The sequence below is a fragment of the Perkinsus marinus genome (genome assembly GCF_000006405.1).
Source record: "Perkinsus marinus ATCC 50983 genomic scaffold scf_1104296937140, whole genome shotgun sequence".
In the NCBI taxonomy this organism is placed as follows: Eukaryota; Perkinsozoa; order Perkinsida; family Perkinsidae; genus Perkinsus; species Perkinsus marinus.
Window position 1 is genome coordinate 276926 of NW_003213889.1, and position 12300 is coordinate 289225.

General features: G+C 47.4%; 5 protein-coding genes across 5 annotated transcripts in view; all 5 read left to right on the plus strand.

Annotated features, from left to right (window-relative positions):
* The window catches only part of Pmar_PMAR023358 (hypothetical protein), a gene marked incomplete at both ends in the record, with an annotated part of 6078 nt that extends 5580 nt beyond the window's left edge, over positions 1-498 (plus strand). The window contains 3 exons of the mRNA XM_002783192.1: positions 24-70; positions 114-242; positions 461-498. Of these exons, the coding sequence (XP_002783238.1) occupies positions 24-70; positions 114-242; positions 461-498 (214 nt within the window). The remainder of the gene's footprint in view (positions 1-23; positions 71-113; positions 243-460) is intronic.
* Positions 499-843: 345 nt separating this feature from the next.
* On the plus strand, positions 844-1224 carry Pmar_PMAR023359 (hypothetical protein; the record flags this gene model as incomplete). Its single annotated transcript, XM_002783193.1, has 3 exons — positions 844-966; positions 1012-1139; positions 1188-1224. The coding sequence occupies 3 exons, from the start codon at positions 844-846 to the stop codon at positions 1222-1224; spliced, it is 288 nt and encodes a 95-aa protein (XP_002783239.1).
* A 528-nt stretch (positions 1225-1752) lies between these two features.
* Positions 1753-6059, plus strand: Pmar_PMAR023360 (ribonucleoside-diphosphate reductase, large subunit, putative; the record flags this gene model as incomplete). The annotated part of the gene is made up of 24 exons (XM_002783194.1): positions 1753-1818; positions 1868-1969; positions 2025-2153; positions 2199-2303; positions 2349-2521; positions 2577-2722; positions 2770-2922; positions 2969-3102; positions 3150-3235; positions 3284-3415; positions 3653-3736; positions 3783-3859; positions 3905-3966; positions 4008-4088; positions 4136-4269; positions 4319-4380; positions 4434-4538; positions 4585-4652; positions 4700-4846; positions 5155-5222; positions 5269-5376; positions 5424-5538; positions 5863-5912; positions 5963-6059. The coding sequence occupies 23 exons, from the start codon at positions 1753-1755 to the stop codon at positions 5902-5904; spliced, it is 2379 nt and encodes a 792-aa protein (XP_002783240.1). The 3' UTR covers positions 5905-5912; positions 5963-6059.
* Positions 6060-6824: 765 nt separating this feature from the next.
* Positions 6825-9449, plus strand: Pmar_PMAR023361 (WD repeat domain containing protein; the record flags this gene model as incomplete). Its single annotated transcript, XM_002783195.1, has 16 exons — positions 6825-6986; positions 7036-7099; positions 7141-7237; positions 7288-7363; positions 7410-7504; positions 7554-7659; positions 7703-7764; positions 7809-7966; positions 8178-8325; positions 8383-8477; positions 8521-8608; positions 8658-8872; positions 8923-9004; positions 9049-9149; positions 9197-9294; positions 9324-9449. The coding sequence occupies 16 exons, from the start codon at positions 6825-6827 to the stop codon at positions 9447-9449; spliced, it is 1773 nt and encodes a 590-aa protein (XP_002783241.1).
* Positions 9450-9567: 118 nt separating this feature from the next.
* Pmar_PMAR023362 (conserved hypothetical protein) lies at positions 9568-10663 on the plus strand (the record flags this gene model as incomplete). The annotated part of the gene is made up of 6 exons (XM_002783196.1): positions 9568-9712; positions 9753-9876; positions 9922-10033; positions 10119-10255; positions 10300-10456; positions 10514-10663. 6 exons carry the CDS (start codon positions 9568-9570, stop codon positions 10661-10663), a joined length of 825 nt encoding a protein of 274 aa, XP_002783242.1.
* Positions 10664-12300: the final 1637 nt, after the last annotated feature.

Consider the following 12300-nt stretch of genomic DNA (forward strand, 5'->3'; position numbering starts at 1 on the left):
GACACTGAAAGTGTCTACGGCAGTCCAGCCAACCGCTTTGACTTTCTGGTTGGTTATGATAGGGATGATGGTGAGGGGCTCGAATCACTGATAGTGTGCATCACGATAGGTAGGTACAGCAGGCCCTAGCGTGTATCTAGGGGAAGTCGGCGAGCTGGGTTTCAGTATGGTTGACTTCCCTGAAGGTCCCCGTAAGGTTTTCAAGGAGATCGGCATACGGTGCCTGAAGACGACCCAAGAATGTAACGATGAATCTTGCTGCTGTAGACCGTTCTCTAATTGGAGCCCCAAGAGGAAGCGCAATGAGGAGTAGAAGGAGAAGGAGCACTGGTGCATTATGCCCATAATGAGCTCATAACGTTACTGTTACTTAGTATTTGTAGTCCACTCTCCTAACGTGAGATGTACTTCAGCGCTACATATGTTGACTTGTTATTAATACAATGATGATGATGGGTAGGTGACATGATCCGAATCACCAACGATGAGTACGGCTGAGTGAATTTTGCACTGTCGTTGCATTACAGTTTTAACAACTAGAATATCGCGATGATGCTTTATTCGATGCCCTCTATCTTCCATCACGGTCCTCACTTTCTGCATGAGCTCTAACATTTCGAGGGTCGCCAGTGGCGACTCGCGGGTCAGCCAGGGTCCATCCAGAATGAAAGGGGTGTCTTTCACGGCAATTATTGGATAGCCGTCTGCTACTTGATGTCTAATAAACATGGTCTATCCTATCGTGAAATCGATCGCTCGGGCGCGCGCTTAATACAGCGCCGCCAACGATGTATAACTGCTGCTAGAAAATTACATTGTTTTCTTCCGATTTCATCATCAATAATGTCAATGTTGCCGGCTAAGTTGGATGCGCTATCGCCCACAGTGAAGACTATGTTCACTAGATGCATGGGGGCAGCCTCCCGTTTTAATGACCCTAATTTCAAACAGTACTTTGAGCGAATCGTAAGCTACAAATTTTCCACTCTGTTTTGTGCATATCTTCTTTAGACTAAGTCGGATTTCAACCGTTTCGCGGCGCTTGATGAGGCGACCCGAAAATCGCAGGAGCCTGAATTTCTCAAGGAGCAGGAGAAAAACTTCGCCATCCTTGACCGACAGAGCTACATTGCTGACTTGTAAGGTCTTCCCCGCTGGTCAATTTCCATCGACTGCTTTCTATGTAGGTATTACAGTGACCACTTCCACACTACTAAGAAGTAGATCGTCGAGAGTATATTATATAGCTTGAGTGCAGCTTTCCTCCTCCCAGTCGTGACCACAGTCTAGCCCTGGAACTTGTTCCAGTGCCTACCCTCTACGGTTGAACGGTTTCCGATGTGTGTATCCTTTGTAATTGTACTTTTTCTGGAATGCAATACTGTGGTTTATATCCTAATTTGGTTTGAGTAGTATGTAAATTCACGAGAAGTAGTCGGTATGACTTGTCCTGGAGTTGACGAGGAGGGTTTAGGTCTGTCATTGGACGATCTGCCTCTGGCCATGTGTTGGAGAGTGTATGGTTAGCTCCTCGAAGAATTAGTGAAGTTGTTTTTATCCATTCTTCAATGGGGTGAAGAGTGTCACGTTCGAGCTTGTTGTCGTACTGATGCTGTAGGAAGGTGAGTGAGCGCGAGTGTATCATCCTATCGGGGAACTATTTAATGCGTTGGATCAGCATATGTTGGGTTGAGAGGGGCTGTTTAATAGGGATGTGTTTGCTCTGTTGTTGGTTTGAAAACTCACCCGAAGATGGTTATGTACGTAATCAAACGTAATGGGCAGAAGGCCGATGTGCAATTCGATAAGATCACCAAGGTGTGTCCTGGTGTGGAATCTCTGTTGTGACGATTCGCGTTTTTGGTAGAGGATTCGTCCGTTGACTAGAGGCCTCAATGAGGACTATGTGGATGTGACGCAGATCACTCAGAAGGTTGCTGAAGGAATCTACCCGGGTGTCACTACTACGGTGGGATGCTGGGCTCTTGCCCACGTCAGAGGTCATCGATATTGATTTGTTTCAGGAGCTGGACTCGTTAGCGGCTGAAACGTGTGCTTACATGTCGCAAGTGCATCCGGACTTCTCCACGTTGGCTGCCAGGATCGCTGTGAGCAATCTGCATAAGAACACTCACGAGAGCTTCTCAGAAACGGTGGGTGGAGTGGTATTATAGTTGGTTGTAGCTGATGATAATCAGGTTACTGAGTTGTACAACATCACAGATAGTCGTGGACGCTCTAGTCCTTTGGTCAGCGAAGAGGTTTATAACTTAGTCCTGATGAACGCTGATAAGCTCGATAAGGTAACAAGGTTTTAACGCGATTGTGTGGAATGATATTGGTGATAGGCGATTGACTATGATCGTGATTTCGACTATGACTATTTCGGCTTCAAGACCTTGGAACGATCGTATCTGTTGAAACGACCTTCTGATAAGACTTGTATTGAGCGACCACAGCATATGATCATGAGGGTGGCAGTGGGCATACATGGTGATGATGTGGACGCGGCAATAGAGACGTAAAAGGGTTGCTGGTTTACTGCTCTAGAGGGTTCGCCTTGTTGCTGGCATTAGATATGCTTTGATGTCAACGAGAGTATTCACTCACGCGACTCCTACATTGTTCAACTCGGGTACCCCTCACCCGCAGATGTCCAGCTGCTTTTTACTTTCGATCAAGGAGGACTCGATCGAGGGTATTTATGACACTTTGAAACAGTGTAAGCTGAGGATCGTGGATTCACAGGAAGAGGTATATGTGAACTAGGTGCGATGATATCGAAGACTGCTGGGGGCATTGGAGTTGCTATCACGGGTATTAGAGCTACAGAGAGTTACATCCGAGGAACGAATGGGTTCTCGAATGGTATAGTCCCGATGCTTCGTGTCTTCAACGATACCGCGAGATATGTGGATCAAGGTGAGAGGATACGCTCGGTTGATGAGAGGTGATGGTGTTCTTGCAGGTGGAGGCAAGAGGAAGGGGTCCTTTGCAGTGTACTTGGAACCATGGCATGCTGACGTGTTCGAGTTCCTTGATTTGAAGAAAAACCATGGCAAGGAGGAGCATCGTGCTCGCGACCTTTTCTATGCACTATGGGTATGCTTTTGCCTACCTTGTTAGTTGAAGGCTAATGAGGTCCTCAGATTCCTGATCTCTTTATGAAGCGTGTTATGGCTAACGGTGACTGGACATTGTTCTGCCCGAATGAAGCTCCTGGCTTGCAGGATACGTACGTGGAGCATTGCAGGTCTGTGGTCGTTGGTATCTCGATCGGCAGATACGGTGATGAGTTCGAGGCATTGTATGAGAAGTACGAGAAGGATGGTATTGGTCGGAAAACGGTGAAGGCTCAGTCACTGTGGTTCAAGATCCTCGAATCTCAGCAAGAGACCGGCATTCCGTACATGCTGTAAGTTGGTTCTCCGATGGGATAAATATTTGCAATTTTTTGAGCCTGCTGCAGGTGTAGGAAAATATGCACATGGTCAACTACATGTGTTGGTGAAAAAATGAGAACTCTGAGGGAATTTCGGGAAATTTTCATTGGTTTCTGTACACTTCTTTCCAAACTCGTCTAGCTTTGGAAACTCCTGAGCTCAGCAGAGGAAACCAGACATGTATTCTAGCACTGTTCACTTCGTTGCAGGTACAAGGATTCGGCCAATCGTAAAAGCAACCAGAAAAACCTCGGGACCATCAGATGTTCCAACTTGTGCTGTGAGATCATCGAGTAGTGCAGCAATTGAATTGTGGTTTTCGTTATAGAGCTCTGTCAGGTACACCAGCCCTGATGAAGTGGCTGTGTGCAATCTGGCCTCAATCGCCCTGAACATGTTCGTTGATAAAAAGACCCGTAGTTCATCGATCGCACTAGGACTAGTTTGATATGTTGTAGCAGGCACTTATGATTTTGGCCGTCTTCATCGAGTTGCAAAGGTGGTGACCAAAAATCTCAACAAGGTGAGGCCAATCCCCTTTGCGAGCGGTGACTATTGTGGTAGGTGATTGACCGGAACTACTACCCTGTGCCAGAGGCCAGGAAGAGCAACATGCGTCATAGGCCCATCGGTATCGGCGTTCAGGTATATTGCATACTGGCTCGCTTCATTCACTGTTGTTAACTGGTTAGGGCCTCGCTGATGCATTCCTGCTCATGCGTTTCCCATATGAATCTCCGGAGGCATTGAAGTTGAACAATGATATTTTTGAGACTATTTATCATGCCGCGTGTGAAGCTAGTATGGAACTCGCGAAGAGGGATGGGTGAGTTGTTACGTGTCGATTGCCGCGTGTATTGTATTCTTTGTGGTAGACCTTATGAAACCTTCCAAGGTAGCCCAGCGAGTGAGGGCATCCTCCAGTTCGATATGTGGGGTAACAACAATGGGCGTTATTGTGGTCAGTCGTAGTTGCGCATTCTGTTGTAGATGTAACACCCGATTCGGGTAGGTGGGACTGGGCCTCGTTGAAAGAGGAGGTCAAGAAGAACGGCATGCGTAACTCATTGTTGATTGCGCCCATGCCTACTGCTAGTGAGTTCCACCATTGTATTCACCGTCAGATGGCTGCAATGTACAGGTACTGCGCAAATACTTGGAAACAACGAGGCTTTCGAGCCCTATACCCAGAACATATACGTTCGCCGTGTAGGAGTTATTGACCGATTTATTAGCGATATCACTCTGTAACTTAGGTGCTCGCTGGTGAGTTTGTGCAAGTGAACCGTCACCTAGTGGATGACCTTATGGAGCTGGGCTTGTGGAACGACGAGATCAAGGATAAGATCATCAGGAAGAAGGGATCGGTCCAAGGTGTAGAGGAAATTCCTATGGAGATACAGGTAGACGAGACTACTACAGCATTTCCAGGTCAAATTAATTTTTTACCGACAAGTTTAATTTTTTACCCATTTGGTTGATGGTTTATCCTGCGCAAGTCCTTGGCTAAATGAAACTCCTAAATTTTCAGCTAAACCGGGTATAACGTCAGTTTTGTTGGTATTTTATTGAAGCCTTGGGTAAAATGTTAACGAAAAAGGTAAAACATCAACTAAATGGGTAAAAAATTATACTTCAACTTGACCTGGAAAAGTTATAGTTGTGCATGGTCATGGTCTTCTCAAGCGGATTCGTTGTTCTTGTTCTTTAGGCACTCTATAGGACGGTGTGGGAGATCAAACAGAAGAAAATCTTGGACATGGCCGCTGGGCGAGGACCGTAGGCTGGCATGTGATTGAACGAGCTCAATGATGTCATTTTGTAGGTATATTGACCAATCTCAGTCACTGAATATACATATGACCAACTGTACTAATGCCAAGCTCTCCTCCATGCACTTCTATGGCTGGAAACTGGGATTAAAAACTGGACAGTACGTGTATCAGCTCCACAGGGAAGTTGGTCACGTATGGTCTCAAGGTACTATCTACGTACCAAGGCTGCAGCTGATGCCATACAGTTCACTTTGGATGCTAAGAAGGTTACAGTGGAGTCACCCTTGAAGCCCAGGTCGTCACCTTTGAAACCTCAATATGTAGCACGGAGTGAGGGCACCAGTTGGAGCTGATAAACGCTTTACTCATGGCTCGTATTATCTACCATGTCAAACGTGAATATTTTAGTTTCCACTAGGAAGAGTCGTCCGCCAATGCTTTTCTCCTAGACTGAGATTTTAAGGACATGAGTAGTGATAGTAGACAGTGAATTTGGTTGGGGCAATACTGAGTATACATTATCGGCCCTTGGCACAATATAGCGAACATATGACGCCAAGTATGCTTTTCACATATATTCTCAATCTAGAGCCGCTTGGTGGTCTCTGGCTATGGTTGGGGTAGAGTGGGGTATTGCTGTCTAGGTTCAAGAGGACGAGGAAACCTGCATCGCCTGCAGCGGCTGATAGCAACTGTAGGTGGGCTGTTTGTTGAGGGACTCCACACTCTTACTTTACTAGTCAGATATCGATGGTGGACATCATGGGAAGCTGCATTATGTGATTTAGATTGATCCCATACCACAATTATCGTGTAGTTTCGTATGGGTAATTTTACTCGCTAATTTCATAAGAACTTTTCTATCATGCATGCCTAGTAATATAAGGGATATTTAGTGTTGTTGTTTTACAGTTGAAGATCGTATCGTATGGCATTTGGCGATGGAATTAATCGTTGACACTGGTCTATCACGCTGGTGTTGCTGCTGTTGTTGAACTTGGCGTCTCGCTGGGGGCGGTGGTTATCAATGAAACTTGGCAACGGTGGAAGCGGATTCCCTTTAGTAGGGAGAGTGTGCACGAGTTATACATCCCATGATACAATGTGTTTAATAATGATTTGCATTGGATAGCCCTGATAAGAGTTCCTGCTTGGCGTGGTATTGTGCCCAACTACGGGTAGTGTGTGGAAGCCAGTACAGTCGGTTATAGTTGTGATGGTGAACGTGAAGTGTAGGAGCTCAACCTGCTAGACAAAAGTCAATTTTCTGGGGGCTTTCTAAACTGCTCTGAGGGTAACACGGGAGGCCTTTGCGTTGATGGTTACTCTCATGTCGACAAAGATTCTCCCTGGGAGAAACTTACCACAGCGCCTCTCAATTTCGAGCACAAGTACCGTGTTCCCCTCGCGTAATCTGAGTATTTGCCAACGCATAATTGCAACGGTATGAACATACCGTTTTCCGTCCTCAATAGTCTTTTGTTGGTCAATCAGTTCAGTCCTAGTATGAGTCGAGCATCGCGCACAATCTCAGATGAGCTCAGCGTATACCAAAAACAGTAACGATCCAACTTCCTGCAAGTCAGTCACACCTATTCCTTCCACTATGCGTTTTGCTGTTCGCAATCTTACGAGCACTGATGGCGAGGGTCATCGAGGCATGTGTACCGGAGTAGCTCTAAAGGCAGCTAGCTCCCATACGGGGGGTGTGGCAGAGATCATATCTGCAGGAGATGATCAAAGGGTCCTCCGTTGGCACCAGAAGGATGTACTTGGTCACCTTCCGTCAACTGTATTATCATCGACAATCCCCTCAGGGCACTCTACTCGGCGAGCTCTGCACAGTAGACTCTCATATCACCACAATGGCTGCTTATCGAGGTAGCATCCCTGTGGTCATTTTGATATGACCATCGTATAAGGTGACGAGACGATGGTGTTGGGATGCTCTGACGGTAGCATTCGGTTCATCAACAGTACATCAGGGAAAGAGGAGAGAAGAGCTCAACAGAAGCATGCGTGAGCTGCTGCTGCTACTCGAACACAACATTGCGAGATGTTGGTCTTAGGGGATCCGTGACTTACCTCCGTTGGGACCATGAGGGCCAATTACTCTGTTCCTGTGGTGAGGATGGAACTGTGAAGGTCCTTCCTATCCTGTGATATCGGACATTCCATTCGTCGAGTCCAGGTCTGGTCTCGCACCGGTATGATCCGTTCACAGCTAGCACAGGTGTCAACAGCGGTAGTTAGTGCCGCTTGGTCCCCAGATAGCGAGACTATAGCGTGAGTAGATGGATGACATTCATGAGATCACAACAAGAGGATTTCGAAGGTTTACATGTGGGCCATCGATGCATTTGAAGACTCTCGTGGCTGGTCGTGGTCTCATCCAGTGGAAAGCCGTCGATAACGGGTCGGAAGGCACTCCTTGTGGTGAAGTAATCCTCCTCTTGCCCATACCACACCATCAAATCATCCTAGGTGCTCTGTTTGGACTGGAGTCCCGTCACAAAGCTCATAGTATCGGGCAGTGAGGACTGCCGGTAGCCCGTCGGCTTCACTGTGGTTGTCGAGACGGGTACGGCAGATACCGTATATGGCAGGCAACAGGACAGCTACTGTATCGCAGTGATCTACTGGAGCATGCTGCTACAGCGGTTCAGTGGACCCCCAGTGGCAAACTCCTGGCCGTTGGAGTATCCGATATGATCAAGTTATGTGATGCTACTGGATGGGGGCATTCACGTGAGTTATGGGCAGTGCAACGGGAGTGTTTCCTCGCCTGAGCTTAGGAGTTCCCCATATAAATTCACATACGAATTCGGTAAAAATATGCAAAAACCAACGAGGATTCCCCCTGTTGTCATCAACAACACTTGTAGTTGACCATGTGCATATTTTTCACACACTGGTCCTGGCTCTGCTTTTCTCTACTATTACTCGATTTTTCTAACAGACACTAACCTCTCTGGTCTCGATCATGCCCTGTATCAACAATGCGGCAATACGAGTCCCGGTGCTTGCTCTCCGTTCGCCCTCTGCTGGAGTCCGGATGGTACTCAGTTGATCATGGGTATGGGAGACGGATCCGTCCTAGTCGCGGAGTTGAGTCCTTAGCAAGAGTTGGCCAGCCGGTATGAGAACTGCGGTTTGTCTATCAGTGTGATCGGCCGTACTTGCTCGTGGCTCAATGTGGAGGTCGTACTCATTGATGCACATACCGTTGTTATTAAGGACTACACCGTAGAGACGACAGGTGAAGGCTTCGAGACTCTCAGATCTCGCAGTTATCTCGTCAGAGGAGACCATGGACTTCACTGATCGAGTTACCGACCTCCATATAGGCTACGGTCATCTCATCGTGACCACTTCTTCTCAGTGTTTTGTGTAGTATCACTTCCCAGCTCGTGAATAGCGCAAGTCGTCCTATGGTCAGGTACAGTCGTCGAATGACTGGCGAAGAGGCCGATTCGGTTTCCTGGTTGACCAATCCAATTGTAGAAGATCTCAACGGTGGCGGAATTGATCGATCATGGCACGCCGAGTTTCCAAGTGTAGATCCGACCTCCCTCATTGTCCAGTGTAGCGAGATCTTCTGTCTGGTTGATGCTAAGGGCATTGGCATCTACGCTTACGATAGGAGGAGTAGATGTGAGCACCCCTGTCGTCGTAGCAAACAACCCATGGACGGCTTTTGTCAGTGTCCTACCTTCGGCCCTCCAGCCAGCAGAGGTTGGACTTCCTCACTCACCTCACTGTAACGATTTCGAAGGATACGCTCGTGTAGGCTAACGGTCTATCTATTATGGTTGCACTGGTTCGTACAGGTATGTCGACCCATCGAACCCATGTAGCCTCTGCGTGTATGACCTTGTATCGTCTGGTGGAGGGTCCTCTGGGAAGGGCCCCATGACGCTATCTCACAATGGTGAAATCGAGGGCTTTCTCAGACAGAAATTCTGATATGGTGATCAGTTGAAGTAACACAAGTTGGCCTCTCACAGATAGGGGACGTAGCCGACAGAAAGCTCGCCTTTCTGGACAAAAATGGGGTACTTGCCAAGTGGGAGCCCGTAGGTCAACCGCAAGACTCCTCCATCAGGATCTATGGCTCACTGCTGGCTATCCACAGTACATATCGATGAAGACATCTGGACAGGATAAGATGCCTAAGCTGAAGGCCATGGTCTGCAACTATGCTTGTGCTACCGAGGCTACCTTCGCTTGACAGGTGTCCAGTTTCCGGTGGAATGACAGCACCGATATGCTTGTGGGCATCGTCGACCATCACATTATCACGTGGAACTACCCCCAGTGCATATTCAGTAGGAGTTGTAGTCTTCCTAATGGTGATCAACCCTACTTCAGCTGATCCACAACTACTCAATCTCACGATAGAGACTGTTGAGATTCCTCGGCAGTCTTCCGCAACAGAAGGAAATTCTGCCGGCTTCTGGGGTATAGGAGACACTACTGTGGAAAGCTTTATTGGTATGCACAGTACTCTTGCCAAGGACGATTCACACTATAGGCACTCGTGTTCTGCTGAGGAGCCCTTACGGTGGTCGATCGATGACTGCAGTGTCTCCTTATCCGTCTCTACTGTACAAGCTAAGAGCGAAGGGCCAGTGGGATAAGGCTGTCAAATTGTGCCGGTAGACGCTGTCGGCCTGGTCTTTGTTGTTCGTAGTGTGGTATAGATATGTTAAAGTGAAAGAACTGTGGGCCACGCTGGCTGCGATGGTGATGAAGGTCAATGATGCTGGAGGCACTCTCGAAACTGCTCTGGCTGCGATATCTGATGTTTGCAAGGTATGAACCTTGTAAGTGCAATGAGACATTTCGACGGCTGTATTGGGTAGAATACCTCCATACAGGGACCAAGCTCGATTCTCAGATGTCCATGCTGAGACACGCTAAGAACCAGCCAGATCCGATAGTCAAGCAAGCGGAGATGATGCTTCTGTCGAGACGTGCTAACGAAGCTATACAGTTGTTGGTCGCTAATCGGAAGATATACAGGGCGATCAAATTGTATAAATCAATGATATCAGCTCAAACACCCCTACGTATTTCAGCAACATCTGGCTGCACCGTTGGGAGGCCGCTCTGGACCTCGCCGTTCAGCACCGTACTCATGTCGATACTGTCTTAGCCTACCGCATGAGGCATTTGGAGGCGATGAAACACTCGGAAAATAATGAAAAGTTTAAAAGATACGCAGCAGAAGTTCCCGTAGTCAAGAGTCCCCAGTGTCTCATCTAAGAGAGCTCTCATGCCTGCGGATCTCAGGTTGACTGGCAGTCAGTGAAGGCCAAAATCGCACGGGAGAAAGCGGAAGAGAGGAACAATGGAGTCGATACGCCAGTGACCCAGTCGAAGGCCGCACTTCCACTCGAGATTCCTGACTCCCCAAGGATGAATGTCGATTCTGACATGTGAACATCGCATTTATATGGATCCACCCTGTGAGCATCTTCCAATGTGGCGATTGTCTTGTGTTGGGGAGTATATCCTTGCCACAACTATGTGGAAGCGCTAAGAGCAACCATTGCACATTATGAGACATCCAAGCCGATCGTGGGCATCCTTCCTGATAGAAAGTCCGGAAGAAGATGAACACACAACGAAGGGAATGGCCCACGCCTTCACTACACACGACGGCGATCACGCGCTATCAATAGCTATCAATACCGGGTTGTCGTATCGGAACACTACTACGTCTCGAACATGGCGCGTATCACATCAAGACTCGGTGCTTCTTAGCTGAAGGGATGTTATGAGCCTCCAGACGCTGATTCAGAATATATCTAAGTGAATCAAGCTCTCCAAATCGTGTATTCGAATTCCAACGTCTATCGATTAAATAAGACTTAACGCTGCCTTTCAAGTTGAGTTCTCAAACTTACACAACCCGAACACGATGTGATGTGACATGCCCTCTCATGACAAAGCAAGACCCTACGGCATCTAGCGAGCCGTCAACACCGAGAGTAAGCTAGCCCATGTTACATCATTCCACCTCCCATATTGATGACGACCAACGGCATGGTCAACAAGTGGCCAATGACTATTCTCGAGCGTGTACCGATCAGGTGTAATCGATGACTGGATGACCCAAACACTCAACCACCAAATCCAACTCAAGAATTTAGTATAAGATTTTTTCTTACGTTGCTGTCAGCAACTTGCTGACAGCAGGTCTCGCCTGATGAAGATGGAGCTGAGCATAGTGGACGAATCAGCGATATAAATCAACAACGACTGTTGCCTGGCAATATATTCATAAATATCATGACTTACCTCTGCATCCTACAGCCTTGCTAGAAAAATGTTGATGATTCACTCTCGTGAAACGCAAGGTTGCTTCGTGTTTGACAAGAAAAAAGCCTTTCCAGAATGTCTGACAAAGCAGACCAAATGCTGATACTCCACAAGAGAACGACGCTGGACGGGACGGGTGTACAAATATTCAAAATATACTATCCAGGAATTCCTCAATACCTTGAGGCTCCTGGACAATATGATGAGCGACAGGTAATAGTAAGCCTTTTCATGAGACGAACGCGGCTGAATCACTGCTTGATCTTATCACAGCTTGGTTTATTACAACCATGAGCAAATCATTACACACCTTCGCAAGGTCATGAAAGATTTGTAGGGGTGACATATCATAGAATGCAATTGCAGCCGTGTTTACCGTCTGTGACGCAGACGCCCAGGCAGTACGGACAGGGTTCAGGACACCTCTCACATCCTTGCATGACGAACGCAATGAGAGCAGCAACAGCGAGTATGACGCGCATTTAGAACTGAATATTCTGACGATACGACTCGTAAAACAGATGTACTAGTCCCGAGAACTCAACGTCCATTGGAGAGCGGCGAAGACTAGTAACTCAATGAACCACAACCTTATTCATCGGATTGGGCTTCTTAGGAAAAAAGCTACGTACTCACGTGAATATCGATCACGCCTCGTACATACGTACTGCCAGGCTTCTTGTTATCATGACGGCGATCACGGTTCTATCATTAGCGGTTCTCAGATCGAACACAATTGTTGTGCTGCGGTGTAT